Below are 25,109 nucleotides of genomic sequence, written 5' to 3' on the forward strand. Positions count from 1 at the left end.
TTTTTGATAGTTCAGTGTCAGCATATGGAAAAGTGAAGGGCAGCGATTAAATTAAGACTCTTGAACTTCACCTGACTCCTTAGTGTCACCAATTTCCCTTTCTCCTTACAGTCTAGCCTCTGGTTTCAAAGGGCCTTCTCTACACAAGATGAGTTCTGACTGCACCCTGCAGACCTCACTGTGCTTCATGTTCAAGGGTGCGTACACTGGGGCATGGTTGACTCTAATATGAAGAACATGGGCAAGAGGCTCCAGGCATCTGAAGCAAGCTCAGCATCACTTGGGAAGGGAGCTGTAGAATCTGGAGGTCCTGGTTACATGGAGCATGGCCTAAAAGGGAGGACAAGGGCTCCAGATGAGCACAACCACTGCATTTCCAGACTGCTTGCTCCATGAAGAGGAGCACAGTCAGTGGAAGGACAGAGGAAGGTCTTTTAAAGTGCAAGGTCATCCATGGTAGGCGTCCCTCTTGCCTACCATTAAAGATGGTGTTGTAAAGGAGACAGAAGGGCAAAATAGAGTCATTAATACTCAAAAACAGCAGACCCAGGTTAGAATACACAGGTATAAAGCCTGGACTCCGCAAAGACTCACACCTAAATCACAGCACAGATGATGACATAGAGAGAGCAAGGTAGGAAAATGTGCAATGAGTGTTTCTAGGACACAGGAACATCATTTTGTAAAATGCTTAAGATTAAGAAAATAGTACTTTGTGGAAGTTTCCATTTTTGGTCATGTGGACATAAAGGGATACTTATTGGGTAGGGGCCTGGCATGAATCTAGAATATTCTTCAGGAAAGGTCTTGGATTTTGTGCTAAGGCATATGGGATGCATATTTATTCTTTCTGTGTGTTTGATGCTGGGAATCAAACTCAGGGTCTTTGCATGCCAGGCAAGTACTCTACTTCCAAGCTACACCCTAGTCATACACTAAAGCATTTAGAATAATAGAAGAACCATCAACGAGGACTTCATTCATTTTCACTACTTGCTTATGTCCTAAATTGAGTCACTGAGGAGCAGAGGACATGTACTACAGATAGTGTTTCAGAAGCATAAATTATATTCCAAATACATTTTCAGTTAAAGCTAACATCCTGATGGGAGGTATGGTTGTCTCACATGCAATTTTAGCTAGATTCTAGACTTTTCCTTAGCTTTGGACTTCTATGTTCAACCATAACCTCACCTTGGAATTCTCACAACTGTATTGGGCATAGTACCATTGTTATGATTTGTATCCAGGTGGTCTCCCAAGCCTCATGCAGTCATGGAGGTGACTGAATGTAGCATTTGTGATTGGTTTGTTGTCTAGCACTGGGATTGGTGAGGTAAGTGTTGCACCCACCCAGTAGGGGAGCTGGTATACAATATAAGGGAGGAAAGAAGGCATGTTTTTTCTTCTTTTGCCCTTTCACTCTTGTTGTTTGCAGCCACCATGAACAGCTGTCCCTCAGCCACTCCACCTTGCCTTGGAGCCAGCTGAGTACAGACTGAAACTTCCAAAAGCTGAAAGATAAATAAATCTTTCCTTCCCTAATTTTGGGTGTCAGGTATTTTGTCTCAGCAATGACTGAAAAGTAACCAAGACAACTATGTCTTTTTTTTTTTTTTTTTTGTACTGGGATTGAACTCATGACCTCACACTTGCCAGGCAGGTGCTTATGCCACTGAGCTAAATCCCCAGCCCCAACAACTATGTCTTAAACCAGGGGTGGCGAGACTTTTAGAATAACAAACATCCCGCTGTGGCATGTGTACCATGGGTTCTCCACCACCATCTTAACATTCAATACCACTACATTCCTCATCTTCTGACATCCTCATCTCATTCAATGTCACTTCGTTCTCTTTTTCATTCAAGTCAGCAAGCTAAAGGTTATTCTAGATTTCTCTCTTCTCTTTAAGCACGTAGTCTGTCAAGTCTTACTGGTTTCTAGAAACTATCTTCTTTTTCCCATCTTTTCTGCTACCACCTTCAGTCCAAGTATCAGCATCTCTTGCTAGATAAATACAACAGCCCTCTCACTGGCCCCCTGCTTACGTTTGGTATATGGCAAAAGTAATCTCTAAAGGGGCTTTAGTTCAGCTTGTGTGAAATCTTTTAATGCATTACCATTGCTTTAAGAATAAAATCCAAACTCCTTGTCTTAGCCTATCAAACCTTGTAGGGCTTGCTGCTTGTGCTTCGGCTCTACCAGCCTTATTTTAAGTGCTCAAACACAACCTAGCTGGCTTACTCCCTCTCTCACCCTCTGTCTCTCTCTCTCTCTCTCTGTAACAAGGGATTGAACTCACGACTTAGCACTTACCAGGCAGGTACCTGGTCCCCAGCTCTGTTCTTGCTGAAGGTCTTTGTATATCCTATTCTCCCCCCATTTCCCTGTATGCTTCCCCTAAGTACTCTGCCAAAGTGTTTCTCTGTGCTCTTATTTCTTTTCTAATATTGACTATAATCAGTAATGGTTTTATTATCTTCCTTTTGTTGCTATTTCTCCTTGCTATAGTGTCAACTCCATGAACTCAGGGGCTTAATATGTCTGTAAGAAACTACAGATGAAAGTTGTTACTTAAGCTCAATATCTGGCCCATATTAGATGTTCAGGAAATATTACCAGGTGAACAATGTTATACTCATCTTAGAAATCTGCCCCAGGGCAAAGTTTTTGCTAACTAGTGCTCTAAAATTTAGAAAATGTCCTTCTTTATCAGCAAGTTCAAAATTAATAAAGGAATCATTATATATTAAGGAAGTTTATTTCCAAGCTAGGCTCTAAAAAATTATTTTCTTCAAGTATGTAAAACTCCCTGGGAATTTAAACTTCTATGAATGTAAATTCATTTATTTAAAAAATCATGACACGATAGTACTGCATGCCTTATTTAATATGGAAAAGATGTTTAAAAGATCATTATGGTTCTCTTAAAATATATCTACTTAGTCTGAACTCCTGTTTCCTTTCCAGCATAAGTCTACTTTGTTTGATATCTCAGAATGCACATCCCAAAGCCTTTCTAATACAAAGACCAACCAGTGTATTCAGTGAGAATTTTGGAGAATTACTAACAGTGCAAAAGTTTAGCAGATAATTTAAACTAAAAGTCATTGTCTAGTCTACCTTGGCATTGTTTTGTGACTCTGAAACCATAATTTCTAAGCAATTTAACCCAGGGCAGAAAACAATAGTATGTCATTGAGATAAGAAGTAGCTACAAGAACATCTTATTAAGCCATTCCCATTTCATCTGATTTTTCAGGATCAAATGACTTAGTAATTTCCTGATAAAGCATAAACAGGTCCTTTTAAATACCAGAAATAGAGAAACAAGATATTCAATTAGGAAAAAAAAGACCTCACAGACTTGACCCAAGTAATCTTTATAATTTAAATGAGCATGCAATTCCTGTTTGCTAGAAATTCCTAGAGTCTATTTTTTCTTTGGAGATGCTGCATGAAACTGTTTTTCTTTTCCTCCTAGCAAATGCCTATCCACTTATAAACCTGCTATGGAGCTGCTTTCTCTGTAAATACCTATCTCCTTCCTCTGGGTCACTAAGGATCTTTAAAACATATTTGTTGTATATTCCAACAAAGTAGTATAAAACACTGCAGATTTCTTTAAATATGTGTGTGCTCCTCCAGGAGCGAATTAGGAATTTGCTTATAACTCTAGTCCCAAGCACAGTGCTAGGCACACACGTAGTGCATGTTCAATAGACATTTATTGCAAAAATGAATGACCAGTTCATCCAGTTCATGCTTTCTTCTAAGCTCTTTAAATATGGAGACCATACTGGAAAATTCCAAAACTAACAAACAGGATGTCATAAAGGATTTTTATGCCATTTTTTCAGGGTGTGAAACAGAAATGCTAGTTTTGATGTAAAAATATTAGTTTTTCTGAGATGTCTCAGTGGGCAGCCAGAGACAAAAACCACTATCTTAACTAATCTGGAAAACTTTAGCGTTTCAAGTTATCATACCTGTGAAGATGCAAATGGTAGTTGACCTCAAGTCTGCAGGACAGATGTGTAATCCTGTCCTCCTAGTTTGCATCTCCTGCCTCCCCATTCACCAGTCTTTCTCCCCTGAAATAGCATAAGGATAATAACAGATCTCCTGGCATCCTCAGTAACTCTGAGTTACGATCACTGTGGCTTAAGGGATAAAGGTGTCAGAGCAGAATTTTCCTAATGACATTATCAAAACTCCATAGTTTGGATCAACTGAGGAAAAGGCTGTGTCAGGCTCACTGAAATACTGAAATACAGAGTATAATTAGAGAAAAAATTTTCCTAGTTACATAAGAGCTCCAAATATGATTGAAAAATAAATCACTAAAGGGCCAGGTATATAGCTCAGCAGCACAGTGCCGACCTGGCAAGCATGAAGTCTGTGTTTGACTCCTGGTATAAAAAAAGTCACTAAAAATGGACTCAATCTGTAAAGAATGAACAAAACTGAATTAAAATTTACATGCCAGCTATTTTACATGGGCAAGTGCTAGAAATATTTGTAGTCTTTAAACTTTAAGTTTCATTATATGTACATAAAAATATTGTTTTTGGGGAAAAACCTTACAGAGTCAGTGACAGTTAACCATAGTTATAGTATACCCATAGAATAAAATATCATACAATTACTAAAATGATGCAGAAGTATATTTAAAGTAGTCATTGCATATTACATGGAAAAAAAGCAGGATATGGAGCCAAATAGACAATAGGATGCTATTTTTTGTGTGAAAATCACAAATGTGTGGTATTTAATCATAGAAAAAGGCTGAAACAATATACCTAAGAATGTAACAGTGACATCTCAGTGAAGAAGTCATTTTGCTTATCATATATGAACTTTTATAATTTTTTTACAATTAGTAGTATATTTTTAGAAGTCTATTTTGTTCTTCAATTTTTATCTTTTCCCACCCTATTAAATCACATGACTTAGGAAAGTACTTAAAAGGCCTTATGTTCTTCTAATTCTACAGACTGATACTTTGTATTAAAATTAAAGCAGATTTATGAATTCCGGGCCGTGAAAATCTGAATCAGTAGGGAAAGAAAACCTAGCAATTCTCATGAATGTCAGGAAGACTAAAAGAGATCATCAAAATTGTAATATTACTCCCCTTGGCTACACTACAAGAATTTTAGTATGGAAGATTTGCTAACGCTAATACTTCATTAATATGCACATCAAGACATGCACATTGCAGTTTCTAAGAGCAAGCATTCCACACATACATATCCCAAGTGCTATTTCATCATTAGTAAATACACACTGAGGTCTTTCTATAGGTGAGAGCTGGTATTAGGAGAGGTGGGATAAACAACTGTTTTCTTTCCTTCAGGAAATCTGCTATAAAGATAAAGGATTTTCATATATATATATTTCTTTACATTTTCATTTATTCAAGTTATCTGTTTTTATTTCTTTTATGCATTCTCCCTTTCTAACCCTTTTTTACTTTTTGAAATGGAAACTATTCCCATGTAAAAGATGAGAAGACAGAGGCATACAGATTAATTTACCTAAACTCACAAAGCTGGGAAATGGGAGAGAAGTAGGCTTGGAATGCAGTTCTGTCCCATCTTCAGAAGCTAAATATTTTAAACTAGTGACACACACACAACAACAACATCATAAAGAGTACAGGCAAGAGGAGCACAGTGACTCCGAAGAAAAACACTACCTAAAGACAGAAGAATTAGAGAGTGCTCCACGGCATCCGCAGTACTTGAGTGGAGTCTTGAAAGAAAGAAACGCAACATTAGAAGAGATAGGTAATTCCAGAAGAAGGCCTTCTTCTCTCTTGAGTATAAATAAGGCTTGGATGTTTCGGAGTCTTCCTCTATAAAGAATCAGTAAGGGCTGTCTAACCCACAGAAAAGAATCTGACAATATTTTATGATTAGAAGAAAATCCTAGAAATTCAAAATGAAGAAAAGTCTTTTTCTCTCTTATCATTACTGGTCCTCTTGTCTCCCAATATTAAGCAAAAAATTTGAAGAGAAATAAAGAAAATATCTGTCCTTAATTAAAACCTAAGAGGACAATGAACTACTTTCTAAAAAATTCACAGCATTCACTAAAGAAGAAAATGTCTCTGGGTTAAGAAACTGGGCCAAATTTGCAGAGCTAACTGTGTCACAAGTGTGGAACTAAGTTTCAATTTGTGAGTGGAATACAGGTGACAAGAGAATTAAATGAAACAGGCAAATCCACAAAGCAAGTGAATCAGGAAGCTTTTAACTTGAACCATTTACTCATGTTCAAATAATAACACTATATGTACAGATATTTTTCCACTCACAAAGCACCAAAGTGGGAGAAGAAATAAAAGTATCATTTATAGTGACATGTAAGTAAAGGAGTATTTACTGTGAAACACTGACATTTGATCAGCAACAGGGGTAGGGTGACGACCTTCCGCGTTAGTGCTCTTTCGCGTCAAGGACCTAGATCTTCATGCCTTTCCTCAGCCATCTGGCTGTCCTGGATTCTGCTGTCTTCCCTAATTAGGCTTTTCTCTCACCACGCCCACTGGCTGGACTCTCATGAAGGTGATCTGTAGCTTTCATGTGACCGAGTCCTGTGTTCAGTGATCACCCTCCTCTGGAGAGATCAGAAGCAGCTGACTGGATCCCTCCAGCCTCTTCCACCAGTTCCCTTCCCTTTGTCCTTGCTTTCTGATTTTCCTCTCTCTCCAGCTGCTCCTTCCGTCTCTTTTTCCTATTGAATGTCATAGTGGGCCCTGAAACTTAGGTATCACTCTCTTCTCTAGACACTAACCCTTTAGTAATTTTATCTACTCTCTTGTCTTTAATTGCCTCCAAGGCCGATGACTCCTGGATACTCTAAGACTTAGCTTTTTATTTGCTATATCCACTTCAATCTCTAATAAAGATGGCTTACTTAATATATCCAAAATTCTGCTGGGCACGGTGGTTGCACACCTGTAATTCCAACACTTGGGAGGTTGAGGCAGAAGGATGGCTGTGAGTTCGAGGCCAGCCTGAACAACAAAGGAAGACCCTGTCTCAAGAAACACACAAACAAAGAAATCCTCTCTTATCCCCACAATCCCAAACAAAATTTAAAAAACAAATAAAAACCAATCCTACTTCATCCACAGATTTTCAATTCACTTGATGGCTACTCCAGCCCTTTTAGTTGTCCAGGTACAAAACGTTGGACTTACTCTTAACTTTCCTCTCCTTTTCTCATGCCAAAATCTAATGGTTTACTTCCAAATATATCTAGGATTTAATCACTGGTAATCCTCACTCAAGCTATAATCATTTCTTAACTGAGTTGCTGGAAAGTTTCCTAGTCAGTCCCTCTGTTTCTGCCCCTCCTCTCAGAGTGTTCTTGACCCACCAAGAGCACTGCTTTTAAAACTTACGACTAAGCCTGTCATTTCTATCCTCAAACCCTACAAGGGCTCTCCAAATAGTTCATCATCATCAAAGCCAGTGTTCTTCAATGGCACATGAAATCCTACACCATCTGTGTTTGCAACAATCCCCACCAGTGACTACTTTTCTAATCCAACTATTTTTCCTTTTTCCTTTCCATTACTTTGCACCCTGACCTCTTTCCATTACACACATATACACACATAACTGCCTCTCCCTCCACTCTATTAGAATATAAGCAAAATGTGTGTTCTACAGGGCAAGAGCCTTTGTTTTATACATGAAGAGACTAACCAGTAAGAGATACATAATAGATGCTCAAATCACATTTGCTTAATGAATAACTGTTTAGTCTCTTAGCAAATTATAAAGAGAAAAGTCATATGATTGGACTTGTTCTAGTAAGAGTTCCTTTCTTTTAAGAAGTGTGTGCCAGGGTAAATGCCTAATAAACATTTGTTGAATGAGTTTCTAAATGGCACTGTCATTGTCAATGAAAGAAAAAAACCTTCAGCACAAAACAGTAATTTATAATTCATAATTTGACAATATATAATTTATAATTGATAATATAATTCATAATTTGATAAATTATGATAATTCATAATTTATCCATGTATTAATTCATCTACTCACCATAAATCTGGGTGACTATGTTATGCATAGGTATTAAGATAGAAGTAATAAGGTTAGTCTTTATTTCTACATGAGGCAAAGAGACAAGAAGCTATATAAATACACTTCAGCTTGCTAATAGTGTTTACAAATGGAAGCCCTAGGTACAACAGAATCACAAAACAAGGTCCATTGAGAAACAGGCACCATCAGACAGCTGTGGCCTTTGAGCTGAGTTTCTAAGGAGTTAGCTCAGGAAGGAGGTTAGCGGGAGGTGTGGAAGAAGGGGAAAGAGTGTACTAAGCAAAGGCCAGGGCTTGTCTGCAAGCACCGACACTATTTGGAGCATGAACCACAGGCATCTCAGTGTGGTTGGAGTCCTGGCATTCAAGGGCTACATGGAGGTGGGGAAGTCTCTCACCAATATTGTGCAATGTGATTTAATTTTGTAGTTAAGGAACAGTCATTAAAGTTATATACTCAGTTTTGCATTTGAGAAATACCTTGTAGCACTCTGCATCGTAAATGATATCTTGAGAGAGACTATATAAATACACATGAAATTTTAATTCAGGATTAGGAATATTAAGAGAAAGAGCTCCAAGAATTGTAATTTTTGTTTCAAAGTATCCTGACAATTATTACCATCAATATCATTACCATCATTACAGCTTTTCAGAGGACCCAAAGAATAGAACAATAAGGAAAAGAGACTCAAAGAAATTATTAAACACATCCTAATGCAACTCTACATCTAAATGAAGTGAAATAGAGGGTAAATAAACACTTAAGATACAATAAACTACTCTCAGTGTCACTCTGCTTGCCCACTAGGAAGCTCCAAGCAATAGTACAAGGGAGCACTCACAATGCCAAAAGAAATATCCAATCCATCCATCATCTCCTGGTCTCCCTCCCTCCCCAACATCTCATATTTTTCTTTCCAAAAGATACCAACACTGAATAGCTACTTGCCACTCAGAGTTCCAGTAATCCTCCTGGCAGGCAACAATAAAATCTTTCTTTGTTCTTAAAGCAAGGGGGGAAGATTCCTTGAATCACAGGACTGATTACCTCAGTCATTTTGCTTTGGTAGGACATAAAAGATCTTGCTCAATTGTCTTCTTTCACAACTGCCTTACTCTCTAAACCTTAGAAGTTAGTCTGGTTTGGAGGACCACTGTAGGCAACTGGAAAAGAACCAGAATGATTCCTGGCATTGCTTGCTATAGAACTAAACTTTCACAAGTAAGAAGAAGCAATAGGTTCTCTGTTTTCTAGTTTCAGTCATGCTGCCATAGAACTTGTTCAGGAGTGATCTCCACATTTCCAATTTATTTTAAAATTCAAAAGTGAAAACTATAAACCATGCAGAGATCCCACATACAAGTACGTGGTACTTCTCTTTCAGCATAGCTCTTGAAATTTGCAAAGGTGATACAAAATCAAAGCACTTTATATAAATGCCAGCAATACCTTTGTGTGTATGTTCTTCAGTAAGTGCAAAATTCAACTTATCTAAGAAAAATGATGACAGGAAAATAAAATCTGAAATGGGCAGAAAGTTCAGTATGACTCCAGGCCCACAGAAAAAGGTGCACAAGGAAGATCTTTTATGTATGTATGTGTGCGCTTCGGTGCATCTGGGTGTATGTGCATCAGACCCCAGTATTTGACGCTACTTACCAAACTAGCTATATGCAGAACTACAAGTCACTTTTGGGTGATTTTTTAAAATAGTCATTGAACTTTTAAAACATGGTATTAATCTTCTGGAACTAAGAGTAGCTTTCAATTTGTTTCAAAAAGTCAAGGACATGGCTATCTGAAACGATGTCTAAGCACCAATTCTTGAATGCATTCAAAGGGAAGTTTTTTGTTTTTTGTTTTTTGTTTTTCTGAGTTCTTTTACTCCATAGTGAAATGACAGTCTATGAAATAAAGTTTCCAAAGGGTTCCCTGACTTTTCACCAATGGGGAAGGCTCAGTACAGAAAGAAGTTAAACTTGTTATTATTTAGGTAATAAGTTTGAGATCATTCTTTAAATCATGCTACTTTTTCTTCTAAAAAAATGACACAATTTTAATATACAGACGGGTTTTTAGAGGAGAAAGGGAAAGGCTTGACCTGGTTTTTCCTGAAGAACAATACAACTAAAAACAACCAAATCAATTTTAAACTGTGAAAGTAAAATATACCAAAGACATACATGTATGTATACATTTAACAAAAGTTTGTGTGTATTTAAAGGAAATAATAAGCATGCTGATTTTTGTGGTTTGGCCATTTCCTTGCTTCAGTTAAAAATATGCAAAACAGTGATTTTCTCCCATATACCTTTTTACTTATAAAGAAAACATTTCTCTCCATACAGTCCTCTGATAGTATGTAATAAATAATAAACATAGTTTGAATCAAAACAGAAGCAGCAACACTAACAAAATTAATAAAATGTTTGGTGGAAAACAGGTTTTATCCCAAATTTTAAAAAACACTATTTATCAGGAAAAACAAAAAAAGATCTAGTTCCAAAGGGAAAAAATAGGAAGTAATAGGGGCTTGAAAAAAATGTACTTAGTTTCCTAGTCTGCTAAATAGGAAAAGAATATTCACAGCACTTGTCTGTGTTGAGGATTAAATGAACTCACATTGGAAAGAGGATCTAGGTCTATACTGAGAGCTCTGTACTAATACTAATTTTTATTATTAGCAAAAACTCTTATTAAGCCATCTCTCACTTTCCGCCTTGGAAGGCTGTCTTGAAGGAATCCAGTCTTCTGAAGATATGTTGGTTGTCAGGTGATGACAGCCTTATTTCACAGAGGAAGCACTGAAGAAATGCTTAAGATTTCTAAAATCCAGAAGCAAGATGTAGTCATCAGAGAAGGAACAGGATTTCTGATTTGCCATGGGAGAGCAACACCTAAAAAGAGGAAGAAGTCTTTCTTGTTCTCCATTTTCCAGAGAGCTGGACTTGATCAAGCACTGGAAGTTATGGAGGGAGAGAAATGTCTGCTCAGTGTAAAAGACTTTCAAATGTCAAAAACACTTTAGAAAAGGACAGGCTGCCTTGAAGGGCAGACAGTGTGCTGTTACTGGGTGTCAGAGTAGAAGTTTCATCAATCAAAGACGATAAAGAAAAGATTCCTTAGCAAATCCAAGTGACAATGACAGTTGACAATTCAACAGAAACTGTTCAACACTGTTAAGTGAATTACATATATTCATGCATTTAATCTTTACTCAGCCACCTGGCTCTGTAGCCTTGGGTTCTGAACCACTATTATGCACTGCCTACACCCAACTTTGGATTCCTGAGCAATTAATTGCTCTGTGTCTCTACTTCTTCATTGCCAAAATGATAAAAATTAGATGATTGTGATAGAAATTAAATGCATTAATACATTTGTTTAGCACCTAGAATGATGCCTGACACAAAGCAAGTACTTTATTATTTTCCATAGAGAGATTATTTCAACTTCGAAGAAAAATTTTTACTTGGATGGCAAAGAATTGTGTCTTGGCTGTTAACAGTGTCACACAAACTTGATCAAATAACTGGAAGTCAAATCTTGACTATGAGGCTGTATCTCTAGCCTCTCAGTCATGCAAAATAATGGAAAAACTGATCCAGTGACATCAAATTCTCTGCATACTCTGGCATGGCTGATCATAAGGTAAGACTTTGGAAAAAGTGGTGTAGACCTCCATCCTTTACTGACTTCTCTAACCACTCTCAATGGCTTGGTCAATCATTCAGATTACTTTCAGCAGACCCCTTAATGGCCTTATGCAGGGGACTTTAGTTCCCACTTAACTAATTCTCAAATCTAGTCAGTTCAATTCACTTCCTTTGAACCCATTATCCAAGTGCAACGTGGCTCAATAAACTCTGACTTACCCTTAAATTACTCTTTTATGACTGGATTCTGAGAGCAACATTAAACCTTTATTTCACTCAAGCTTCCAAATCCACTGCTATCCTCACTCACAAATATTCTAGAACCTCAGTAATTTAAGACATAAAAGCAATGAGATAAATGTTTGTTCTCCTTTCCATCTATCTTCCTCTGCATCCCTGAACTCCAATAGCAAATCAATTGAACACTGACATCTTTATCCAGCCTCTTCATTCTCCTGGCTTTAGGGTGGAAATTCCTGCTACCCAGGAATTGCAAGATACATCGTCTTCCTCAGCTCACTGTCTAGCAACTTTTCTACTAATACATAAACATACCCATAAGGAAAAAATGCTATTTTATCTCTATCCTAAGTTTTAACTCTGAACCCACTGCATTGCCAAGTATCTTGAGTAGTCTCTTACTGTAGGTATATACTGTTTGTGGGCTGAACTAAAATAAATGTGAGTTACTGGAAAGCAACCTGATACAGGCTACTCTTGATTACAACCTTTTAAGTACACTTTAAAAGTTCTGGTATCCAGCAAACTTGGATATAGTAATTGCTAATTATTTCTTCCATTTACACTATGTTTTTATTGGACATAAGAATGAAAAATATACCACAGAAGTTTATTATCTATGACAAACTGTACTTTAAATGTTAGACTTTTTGCACAAAGTTTATAGATTAGCAATATTAATACCATAAAAATGGTTTGTGAAGGACAATTTTTACATGAGTTGAAGGGTGATTAAAATAACAAACAATACTACGATAACGTAAATTATATGAATTCTTAAAGCCTTAACTAATTTAAAACTTACTATCTATACAAAATAATAAGTTTACAGAAATAAAGGTTTCCATGTTTTCAAGGAAAAGGTCTCATAAAAAGGAGAGAAGAGGCTGTTTTTAAGAAGCAAGAAAGCCAGTGAAGGTGGAGCATAGAAAGCAAGGAAGGAAGGGACAGATCCCTCACAGTCTCATAGACCAGCATTAATACTTTATAGTATATGCATAAGAAAGACAGGAAGCAAATAAAAAGCTTTAAGCAGGGAAAGGGACAGATCCCATATGGAATTTTAAGAGGCTAACTCTAGTTGCTTTAGAGAGAATGAATAAGTAGCTGACCAAAGTGAGTCTGTCAGTCAAATGTGGAGTTAGAAGGCTAAAGAGGAAATGATGATAGCCCGAATCTGGGTTGGCAGTAGAAATGAAAACAAGGTGGAAGATTCTAGAAGATGAAATAATTAAGATTTAGTGTGGGATTAGATATGGCAAAAGAGATGTCAATGACATGTTGGTTTGCTGTATTTATATACATATATACAAGGAAATGCAGAACACATCTTGCACAATACATACCAAATTGTTAACAGAAGTTACTTAAGAGAAAGCATGGTGTTTTACAATAAAAGGTAGATTTTTTAAGCATGTATATAGATGTCTACATTGTTAAATATTTTAGTCATTAGGTATACATTATTTTCATATTTAAATTCACACACAGTAAAAAAAAAGCATTTGAAAGGTAGGAAAGTCATTTTAGGGAGAATAATCTATCAAAAAGCATAGATACATGGCATATTTAAAGATTATGAAGTACATGACCTATTCAAAAAATACCAAGTAGTCCAGTGTTTGTAAAGTCAGAATGGGAATTCAGATGGAGATGAGAGGCTTCACACCATTCTAGAATATGGTCATATCCCGGAAGTCTTTATGGGCGAGGCAAAAAAAAAGCAAAACAACAACAACAACATAAAAAACACCAAATCTGTTGGAAATGGGGAAACAGGCAAGTGGAAAAAAAATCAAGTTTATATTTTAGAAAGATCACTCCAGAGCCAGTGTGAAGATTGGAACAAAAGAGAGGTAGAAAACTGGGAGGAAGATCATTTAGACAAGAATTCAAACTAAAACAACACCAGAAATAGATTTGAGATTCATTTTACAAGTAGTTGACAGGACTTGGTGGTTAAGCTAGATGTTACACATACAAAACAATGTGAGTCAAATATGCATGAATGGTTTCTAGCTGAAGAAATAAGACAGTGATGACATCAATTCAGCTATTACAAGAACAGGTTAAATGTGAAGACAGTAAAAAGTTTGCTTTGGAGGAGACTGAAGTATTCTGGTTCAAGCAGGTCAAGGTACCCAACAGGAAACTGGATATATAGATCTGAACTGAGAAATGCTGTCAGTACTGAAGCACATGAACACTACCACCCAAAATAGAAAATGTTAAATGTAAGGACAAAACCTTACCCTTGATGTCACTAAACTTGAGGAAACTGTAAGAGTTGACCAGTTCCATTTATTCTCATAGTTGTAAAAATTCCACCTAACTGTGAAAGTCTCTGTAGGCAATAACTAAGTCAGTTGGAGTTTTGATCTTGCTTTTTTCTTTTTTTACTCCCTCCCTCTTTGTTCTCCCCCCCCCACTTAGTTAAGGAATATAGATGAGGTATAACAAAGTATAATATAAAAACCACTTGCTATTCTTATTATTTTGTCTTACTTGTAAGACAAAGGGAAAAGCATTAAACAATTCTACCTTTAACAAAACGTAAGTAAAATAATGATTTACCTATGTGACTCTCCACTGATTTTCTCTTGCAAATCATCAGTCCTTCATTAACCAACATCCCCAAGGCAATCAACTCCAGCTGTAGCTTTAACCACAGAAGTTAAACAACTCACAGACCTTTTATAGCTCACTGTCAGAAACTCCAGTCACACAGTACCTTTGTCTAACTGATGGTGTCCTAGTTTGGTGGGAGGTGGAAAGACCTGTTGGCAAGGAAACAGCTGCTTCCTTCCTGTGCAAGGGAAAGCCAGGCAGGTGACAGATGGGCAGAGCAGAAAACCAGCCAAAAATTGCCCTGGCTTCTCATTGGCAATAATTTTCAGAACTGAGGCACGACTGGGTATTTTAAAGTAATCAATGATTGAAAAGAGTATTTTCTGCCTGAGTGCTTTGCTTAAGTTCAACAGGGCTTCCCACACATCTACATTTGAAAAACATTTAAATCTGAAGTGGTACAAACAGCCTTGCCTTAGTCTATACACAGCTAAGACTGCAAGGCACTGTCCCATTGCACTTTAGGATCATACCTAAGAGAATGCACTTTCCGGTTAAAAATACTTTTAAAAAGGAAATTTTCACTTTTTGTAGTTATATTTGTATGACAGTAGAATTATTAAAGTTTCGTTAGAAAACATTCTTCTTAAATATGTTTACTTCTATACACTGAGTTTAAAAGTTTTGTTGCAAACTTTGATAATTTGTTTTTATCATTTCCCCTCCCATCCACTTCTGCTCCCAGAAAATTAAAAATCCAAGGATTCCTGGGTAAACAGACAACAACTGGATTGATATAACATATTTTTTTAAAAGCTGGAAGTAGGTAAGTTATTTTTCTTAAATGGAAATTAGCAGTTGCTGAAAATAACATTAAAAATTAGTGTGGCCATGAAATATGAAATTTTAAAACATCAGTTTACTATACTGATTAATTCAACATTTATATTTTCATCAGAACTTAATAATCCCATAAATAAATAGAGCTCTCAATTATTTAAAAAATCAAGGGATAACATATGTATTTAGACATATTAGCAGCGTAAAATGTATGCTTCAACACACTTATTGGGAAGAAGTCTGAAAATATTACTACACTGAATTCAAGGGCATCTGCAGGAACCTGACATAAAAGTTCTCAAGAGTAACATTTCAGAAAATTCCAAAAAAAAAGGACAGGGGTCAAATAGGAAATAGTCTCAAATTAATCGACAAAGTTCAGTGCTTGCTCCAACTTGATTTTTCTATCTCTCCATTGCAAAAAAAAAAAAAAAAAAATAGTTTCAGGGTGGGTGAATCACTTAGATGAAAGTTCATCTACTGGAATAAAGGGAGAGGCTGCTTGGGTAGGTGACACAGGAGAGTCGGTGGTGGTGCTGACTTTCGCTGGTGAGTTACAAGAAGATCCTGCCCTGCTGCTGTTTCCATCAAGGGTATCCGAAGACACACACACGCCGGGGTCTGACAGCTGTGCAACGTCAGAAGAAAGCATGTTGGTGATGCCCTGGAAAAATCTCTTTGGCTGATACTCAGTTTCCATTTCACATTTTCTTTTCAATGGTCCAAGAACACTTGGTCTAATGCAGTTGATGGGGCTCTGGCTTCGCCGGGTGGTAAATCGGGTAGTTGGGCTGGGAATAGGGCTTGGAGGTAATCCATTGCTACTCACAAAACTTTGCAAGGATGGTGAAAAACACTGCTTTCCAATTCCCCGGGTGGGAGACGGTGCTGGTGATACTGGAATGAAATCGATGCGCTTTGGGGAGGCGGATTTCTCCACATCGTTGTCACTTAGACTGAAACTTTCCTCCCAGGAGTGGCTTATCTGCATTGCGGTCTGCACCTCGCGCTCGTGGACCGTCTCTCGGTTGATCAAGTCCATGCCCTCCTCCTGTTTGATCTGGTGCAAGCGGCTGCTGTGCATGCGGACGGGGGAGGCAGGTAGCAGCAGGCCGTGGCGGCTTGGGAACGTTGTGCTGTTCCTCCTAGCGCTCGGCGCCTCGGCCTGGAACACCGGCGAAGTGTCACTGAGGCCGTGGATCAGGGGGGCGCTGTTAGACCTCCTGAGGCCCCCGCCACCACCACTGCTGCCGCTCTCCGCCGGGCTCCCGCCCGTACCCGGAGGCAGCTCCAAATCCAGCTCCATCTTCTCCTGAGCCATGTCGGGGACAGGGAGACGGGGGCGGTGCTCAGTCAGGGCCCTAGGACTCCCATTCCCCGCAGCCCAGGGCCTCCACTGCTGCCGCTACCTCCCAGAATCTGTCAGCGAGCTCGCCTGTCTGCGCCTGCGTAGACCTTCACGCAGGCGCCGTAAGGACATTTGTGTTCCAGGCGCCTGCTTAATGCGTAACAGCGGCGCCGCAGCCGTAGGGGGAGGGGCGATTAGTGGTTGGGCGGCCCGGCTGAGTTTCCTTTCTGCAAATAGCTTCCGAGCCCAAGCTCGCTTAACGCGCATCGATAAGGTTATCGTGTTCGGGAGTGTATATTTAAACAAATGTAAGCTCAGAAAGAGAGGTCATTGATGATGTGGGGCTGCGTGACGTGGAGTGGAACTTGGCCTAATCGGAGGGCTTCCTTGAGAAAGGCACAGCTCCTGAAACCAGACCAACTAGGCACCCTGAACGCTTTGTAGAACTTCGCGGGAAACGGGAAGTTAGGGCAACAGTGCTAGGTGGAAGGCGGGAACCCAGAGGGGAGGAGGAGTGCAGCCCGCTGAGGAGGAGGCCTAGCGTGAGGAGAGATGGTGGGGAGCAGAGAGTGGCCTTTCTTGAGAACAATGAAATCTCAAGTTTTCAAGCTTGAGTAAAGGAGCGATTAAAAGGCGTTGGCTGCAGTCTGGAGAATAGATTGTTGGGAGAGAATGATGATTTACACCAAGATAGTAATATGGGAGACGAAATAGAACAGTAAATTGTGGGTTCTACGTGGTCGGGTGGGGAAAAGACACTTGTGATTGTATTACTATTTTACTTACAGTCCTATTTGTGACACAAGCATATCTGCTTAATAATGGCCGGTATGAGGGATTAAATGACATGAAAACCAATAGGTTCTCCCTTAAAAATAAGACGCCTGTACTAGTGTAAAATTCTGATCCTTCAATAAAGGTCGGTCTTCACATGTGCAAAATTTTTTTTTCTTTCCTGCATACTATGTGGCAGGCACTGTGCTAAGAAATGGGCCCTGTTATGAGGGCATTTAATTTCTACGGGGAGTGATTAATAAGCAGTTTTCTGATGGTCGTTAGAAACCTATGGCAACAGTACAGATAAGAGAATATGGGGTTAGGGTTGTAGTAGTGGTGGATAGTAGATGGATTCAAGATATATTCTGGAAGTGCAACTAATAATATTTGAAGATGGATTAAATATAGATGGTGAAGAAAAGGTAATTTAAAGAGTACTCAGATTTTAACTCAGACTGGGTAGATGGTAGTAACGTACTGAGGAAAAGAAAGGAACACTTTTAAAGGTGTAAAATTAAGAGTTCTGTTTTAGTACGGTTGAGTTGTAGGTGGCTGTTAGATATCTGTGTGGCTGTGTAAACTAAAAGTTAGTGATGTTTGCTTCAGGGGCTACCTTTTCTGAAGCTGAAGGAATTAAAGTCCTAAAAGATAAATGACATATTCAACTTTACACCGTCTGGTTAATAGTATGAACCAGTTAGAATCCAAGTCTCGGGTTTTCTAGTCTTTTCACTATCTCTTTGACGGCTATGTATTTGATGGCTAACAGATTGGAGACCAAAATGAGGAGTCACAGAAGGAAGTAAGATTCATAAGTCAGCACAGCAACAGCAGAAACTTCATGTGCAAAAGATGAAGTCATAAATGACTGAAGTTCAACGTCAGTGGCTGAAGGAATGATACATTATTAAGTAAAAAGTGCAGAAGGGAGGAAGAGTATCCAAAAACTCAGGTAAATGATAACAGCATTGAATACAAAACTTATACTAGCTACACCAAGTTATTATTTACAGATAATTGGATTATTACTAATGTGGCTCAAATGTGCCAGTTGTCATTCATATACATTTTGGATGACACAATTATTACTGTAACTAGTGGTGATAAGTCCATCCATGAACTAAAACATCTATGTGCCATTTAGTTTCTGCCTAAACAAAGATCTTAGCAGGTTTCTCCACTTATATCCTTCTCCCTACAGCCAGTTCTCTACCCAGTATTCAAGATAATCCTTTTTTAAAAAATGTGAATTATCGCTTCTCTATTCAAAATCCTTTAGTAGATTCTCATGTCAAGAAAAGCAAGAGGTCATAGCAGTGGCCCACAGACACTCCTCTGATCCAGGTCCCGCCAGCTATTTTCTTTCTCCAACCTTCCTGCCATCTACAGAGCACTCTGTACTGCCTTCAGCCCCCCAGGCACTGCCCCATGTGCACTGCTCTTCACACAGAGGATGTCCACACTACTCAAGCCCTTGTAGTCCCTGCACAAATAGCATGCGGAGGCACTCTCTGACTTCCCTTATTAAAAAGCACCAACAGTACCAATACTGAGCCTACCTTCCCATGCTTCTTATGCTGCATTTATTTTCCTCCAGAGAACCACATGATTTATCTCTATTTCTCTCTTAATCTCACCTCTATATTTATGTTTCTTGCTCTTTACGCTCTGAGGAGGCAAGCTCCATTGAGCTTAGTTTTGGGCTATATGAACAGTTTGTAGAACAAGACTTCCTATGGAGTATTCAGTATTAATTGAATCATTGTGGGAGAGAATGATAAAGAACACATGAACTAACGTACCTTTGTTTAAAAGGAAAGAGAACTGTTACTGGAAAATCCAGCATAACAGGCTATTTTAGATTAATTACAGGAACTTCTTACTTTGGCAATGCTTTCTTTTTGTTATGTCAGGAATATTATTTTAGTCACACTGCCCTACAGCCCATGCAGGGAGGTTATTTGAAAGAATCACTGTGTAAACTATGAAACTGAAGGGCCAAGTGTCCATTCTTTTTTAACCATATGCCGACACACTTCTGATAGAATTAAAATGCTTATTTCTGGGGATTCTAAGCAGTGTTTAATATACTGAGTTACTGCTTTCTCTCAAAGGAATCAAGGACAATTTTTTTAAAATGGCAGCCATAAAATACAATTCAAACTGTTGTAAATGAATTGTGCCAGAGGCAGGATCCAAGGGGCAATGAATTCAATTTTACTCCATGAATTAAATATTACACTTAGTTGAGATTCATGCTTATTCTTACACCCAGAAAACCAGACATCAATTCAAGAGTTAAACTTTGTTATGATTAATTTTAGATATTTAAACTACCATAATAGATAGTTTCTTTGTAATTCCTATGGCAGTTTTTCTTATTATCTACCTCATTTTGCTCTTTATTTATACTTTGTGTTTCTCATATAAGTGAAACCATATGACATTTAAGCTTGTGTGTCTGATTTGTTTCACAATATTATGGTATAAAGTTGCATTCATTTTCCTGCAAATGACTTAAATTTATTCTTTAAGGCAAAGTAGTACTCTATGGTGTATAAATAACACCTTTTATCTATTTGTTTATTGATGGACATGTAGGCCACTTCCAAGATGTAGCTATTATGAATTGTACCGCTATAAACATGATTTTCCATGCACCACTGAAATATGATGTCTTTAACCCTTTTACGAAGATATCTAGAAGGGGAACAGCCTGGCCAATGGAATCTCTATTTTTAGTCTTTTGAGGAATCTCCATACTGATTCCCATAATTGCTGTACTAGTTCACATTCCCACCAATAATGTAGAAGACTTCCATTTTCCCCACAGCCTTGCCGGCATTTGTTCTTATTGGATTTCTTAATGATAGCCATTCTTTTTTTTTGGTACCAGGGATGGAACTCACTACCTCAGGCTTGCAAGGCAGGCACTTATGCCGCTGAGCTAAATCTCTGGCCCAGGATAGCCATTCTTCTGAAATAAGTTGAACTCTCAGTGTTGTTTTGATTTGCAGTTCTCTAATGGCCATAGATATTAAACACTTTTTCATGTATGTATTGGCCATTTGCACTTCTGAGAAGCTTCTAGTCATTTCAGTGGTCCACTTTTGATTGGGTCTTTTATTTTTTGGGGGGAGTTCTAATTTTTTTTTAGTTCTTAGTATATTCTAGATATCAGTCCACTGTCCATAGACTGTAGCTGGCAAAATTTTTTCTGTAAGCTGTCCCTTTGCTGTATAGAAGCTTTTCGACTTGATAAAATCTCCTATGGGCAATTTTTAAACTATTAAACCTTCAGGCATTACAACAAGCATTTCCATTTCTGAATCCATACTGAGTAAATATGAAATACACACATGGATGTTTGTGAGTGTAATCTGAAATGAGTAGCAGATAACACAACAACTTGCATTAACTAGTATCACTAACGTAAAGTGAAAATATTGTAGAAGAAAACCATACTGTGAAAGCACAGGAATGTAAGAAAGTTAACTGCTACAGCCACTTAGGAAAAACATTTGGCAGTTTTCTTTCTTTCCATCAGTATGGAAAGAAAATACATGCTTATCCTTTAAGTGCTTGCTTGTACTAAAAGATATATACATGAATGTTCCTTGGATTGCTATTTATATCAGCCCTAAACTGAAAACAATTCAAATGTTCATCAACAATTGAGTAAATTGTATGATAAAATACTTTATACAACAATATGGATGAGTTATGATACAATACTGAATGAAAGAAATCAAACACAACAGTCTATATGGTTCCATTTTATGAGGAATAGTAAAAACGAGTCTATGGAAGTAGAAGTGAGGAACAGTGGTTATGCTAAGTACTGACTAGGCAGGATGGAAGAAAATATTCTGTATCCTGATCTGTGTGCTGATTATACAGGTGTTCACGTGTATTAACATTCATCAATTGCATATATTATACATAAAAATTGAACATGTATCAGTATCTATAGCATTAGAGCTTAGAATGTTATCAGTGAAAAACAGCATGGGAACTTGGAATGTAAATAGAGAAGGGCAAAACAGGATAAAATGTACTTCAATTGGAAAGAAGAGAACTTTGTGCAAATATTAACCAGGAGTCCAGACTGGAATGTTGAGCTTCCAGATCTCTCTGACACACTTTAGTATCAGTGGAAGAGTAGGGTTCTGTCCTTGACAGGAGAAAGGAGACAGAAACACATCCACCATTTCCATTTCCCAGGGCCCTAAGGATCAGCATCAGCAGCGTCTAGTAAGGCGGGGAAGACTTGTCTGAGGCAAGTTAGAGATAACCAGAAGAAAAACTAAGAGGCCTCACCTCTTACCCCTACTGTGTCTCAAAGCTAGTTACTTCTAAGAGGCCATGTTGGAGGAAATAAGGTCCATCTTTTTGTTTTTTAGTTTCTCAACTTCAAACTTTGTGTATTCTGTGCAGCTAGAGTGAACCTGGTCCTTTTTCTGTGATGTCTTCACAGCACAGTTCATGATATGGAAGAGAATTAAACTAGCATCAAAAGATTCAGTAGGAAGCTGTTAGCACAAATGGGAAGGAGAATTCTAGCCACAAGGAACTTACTTTGTTACCATAATGAAAGGGAATCAGATGATTTCAGACACCTGTCATCCACTCTACATTATTGAAGGCCCTCTAAGTGTAGACTCTCTGTGGTATCTACCTTCATGTCACTGAATTTTATCCTTAAATATTAGGCCAGTGGCAAGAACTAGAAAACCAAGACAGAAGTTTACCAAGGAACTATTAATCCGTTTCAATTTTCACTTTTAATAGCACTTGAAAGCCACTGCCCTGGAGCCCCATTATTCACACAGAGGAAGAGGGTAGAAATGGAAGCTTACAGCGTAGGCTTTCAGCAAAGTTCACGCAAAAGTAAATGTGAATTTAATTACCTTGTTCAGTTTTTTCAGGAGAGCAATCAGGGAAGACATTAAAATATTTAAACAGCCAACTATCTAATTATCAGTTGCTATTCCCTTAATTCTTTGAGTAGTATAATAAATAGGGTCAATATCTCCGTGTTCCTCACTGATTTAAAACATTACAGGCTGTATACATTTTTTAGTGCCTTCTTGGCACTGAACTCCTCCCAGGCCACAATCCAGGATTACACTCAGTATCACTTTCTGTCGCTGTATGGTTCTCTGCCTTTCAGCTATCTTTCCCTTGCAGGGTTAACCTACTTGTCAAGAAGGAAAAAAAATATGATACCATTCAGATAATGCATACAGCTAACTTTAAAACATGCAAAGGCTGAAAATGTAGTTGAATTTATATACCTGGGCTTTCTAGATGGGGGTGGGGGGAGATGCGATAGCTTGGATCTGGAATGCTCCCAAAGCTCTTGTGTTAAAGGCTTGATCACCAGCCTGTGACACTAATGAGAAGTAGTAAAGCATTGGGAGATGGGACCTAAGTCACTGAAAGTGTACACTTTAAAGGAACACAGGTCTCTGACTGTTATTTTTTGTTTCTTGGTCATCATTAGTTGAAAACACCTGCCATGCATTTTGACACCACAACCCAAACCAAGGAGGCCAACTAACTAAGGCCTGAAACCTCTAAAACTGTGGGCCAAAACCTATTTTTAAATTCATTACCTCAGGTATTTTGTTACAGAAATGGAAAGCTGACTGACACTGTTATGTTGGGAAATTCCCTAAAGGATCTCAACAAGTTAGTACATTTGCTGTTTCAAGCCTGCTATTATACTTCCAGCACTGTGACCTTGGACAACTGGGTCAGCTTCTTTAGGCTTCATTTTTTTCACTTATAAAACAGAGACACAGCCTCTGTGTTGTAAGGGTCAAATAATTAGATCCCATAAGAAGCCTTGCGCAGATTTCTTGCTATTGATGTACTTGTTACCATGATCACAAAGTTATCCTATCCTACTTTTTAACCACTCAGAGGAATTCTATTGTTTTTCCTCATTTTCAGTTTGGTTGTGTGGAAGGAGATTCTTCTATATCTTTTTCCTTAAGTCTATAGTAATTTTAGAGCCACACATGTTCTGTGGCCTAAGAAGAATTAATTTAAAGGCCATATTATAATCATATTATTATGATTTTTCCTTATCAGAAACTAGTAAGGGAAAATGGCACCACCATGTTTCTCACATCTCTGCTTTCTGACTCTGTTGTTTGAGAAGAGATGGATGCCTTGGGGCAGAGAGGCCATAGAGGACTCTGAATGTGGCTAGACAGTGAATACTATTCCCTGCAGCCAGCCGTTTGTTAATCCTCAACACCAGCTGCTGCCTTCACTGGTAGAGCTGAACTTGTCAATTGGGACTAATCCCAGAGGCTTATTCTTCTTTATTCACTTAAATCGCTGTTTTAAATTACTGCTGCCATGTTACTGTCCTTCTTGGTATATAATAAACTGAACAGGGACACACATATTTGGCTGTGCCTGACAAACAAATGGAACCCAACCTCTCTCTGACAAAATAGGAAGCATAACAAAAAGAACCTGGAAAATGATTCCTATATTTAAAATATTAAAAGTAACAAAATCAACTATTAGTTTACCAAGTTTCTATGTAACTTTATTTAATAATGTATCAGATTTTTTATGTCACCATCAAAAATTTTATTCCCTTTAAAGTTAATTTTTGACATATTTAAATGCCATAAAATTCACACTTTTAATGAAGACAGTTCACTGACTTAACAAGTGTACAGAGTCATGAAACCACTGCCAATATCAATGTATTGTGGATGCTGTATTCTGAGTTCCTTTTACAATGTCAATAGAGATTTTTAAAACTTTCTCACATATAGACCAACTTGTCCAATATTGCACTAACCTTACATTCTGGTGATGTCCCCCGACCTGGGCATGGTATTTAATGCATTGCTAAATTCTATTTGATGATATTTTATTGCAAGACTGATCTGCACTGTGTACATGTACATTCATAGGCACATGTCCAAACACACTACCTTTGTGATATTCTATTGGGAAGATCATTTTGACATTTAAAAAAACTTGAAAGTCTGCTTTTTCCTGTTTGTTTAGAAAAAGATGGAACAGTAATGTGAGTGTCAGGTTTAGATGAGATGGTTCTAGTTTATACCAATGATCTTAATTAAAACTCCCTTAACTAAACTGTATGTGACCCACTTAATAATATCAATGTGCCTGAATGTTGAAAGAATTTACTGAGGTTCTCCAGAGATTGAATTTAGAGAGCACCACTGGAGAACTTTTCCATTTCCTTCATGGTTACTGACTTAGGCTCTCTCCTGGGGTTTTACTTTGTTAAAGTGAATTTTTCTTAAAATACCACCCATTTCATATACCCCAGAGTACTTCATATAACACAATACTTATTGATCACTTCTGTTTTTGATATCTATAACTGTCCATTTTTACTACTTCTGTAATAAAGGAGATATTTGTTAACTGTACAAAATTTCAAAAATACAGATTTATGGAAAGTAAAAGTTGAAAATTACCCACAGTCTCATCACTTGTGATACTGTTATGTGAACATTTCAGATTTTTATCTATGTACATACATACTTATATACATATATGCAATATTTAATAAACCATTCCCATGTGAACATAATTTTGATATCAAT

At 37.8% G+C, this 25,109-nt stretch overlaps 3 protein-coding genes across 5 annotated transcripts in view; 1 reads left to right on the forward strand and 2 right to left on the reverse strand.

Annotated features, from left to right (window-relative positions):
• Positions 1-25,109, reverse strand: part of Pip5k1b (phosphatidylinositol-4-phosphate 5-kinase type 1 beta) — a 290,156-nt gene that overhangs the window by 208,773 nt on the left and 56,274 nt on the right. The window contains exon 1 of one of the 3 annotated variants that reach the window (XM_063250195.1): positions 14,541-14,681. The exons of the other annotated variants lie outside the window; for them this stretch is intronic. The gene's annotated coding sequence lies outside the window, so the exon portion shown is untranslated. Of the gene's footprint in view, positions 1-14,540; positions 14,682-25,109 lie in introns of those variants that run through there. 3 annotated transcript variants of the gene reach the window in all.
• Pabir1 (PP2A Aalpha (PPP2R1A) and B55A (PPP2R2A) interacting phosphatase regulator 1) lies at positions 12,514-17,816 on the reverse strand. The gene has a single exon (XM_063250233.1). It carries the CDS (start codon positions 16,693-16,695, stop codon positions 15,832-15,834), a length of 864 nt encoding a protein of 287 aa, XP_063106303.1. The 5' UTR covers positions 16,696-17,816; the 3' UTR covers positions 12,514-15,831.
• The window catches only part of LOC134475302 (uncharacterized), a 75,309-nt gene continuing 66,893 nt past the window's right edge, over positions 16,694-25,109 (forward strand). The window contains exon 1 of the mRNA XM_063245514.1: positions 16,694-17,004. Coding sequence (XP_063101584.1) covers positions 16,694-17,004 — 311 coding nt within the window. The remainder of the gene's footprint in view (positions 17,005-25,109) is intronic.

This window comes from Cavia porcellus, unplaced genomic scaffold, assembly GCF_034190915.1.
Source record: "Cavia porcellus strain 051 isolate PalLab524CR breed Dunkin Hartley unplaced genomic scaffold, mCavPor4.1 scaffold_1, whole genome shotgun sequence".
NCBI lineage: Eukaryota > Metazoa > Chordata > Mammalia > Rodentia > Caviidae > Cavia > Cavia porcellus.

Bases quoted from the DNA above. Each gene is read 5' to 3' on its own strand.
- Pabir1 (XM_063250233.1), bottom strand. From the start codon at position 16,695: ATGGCTCAGGAGAAGATGGAGCTGGATTTGGAGCTGCCTCCGGGTACG.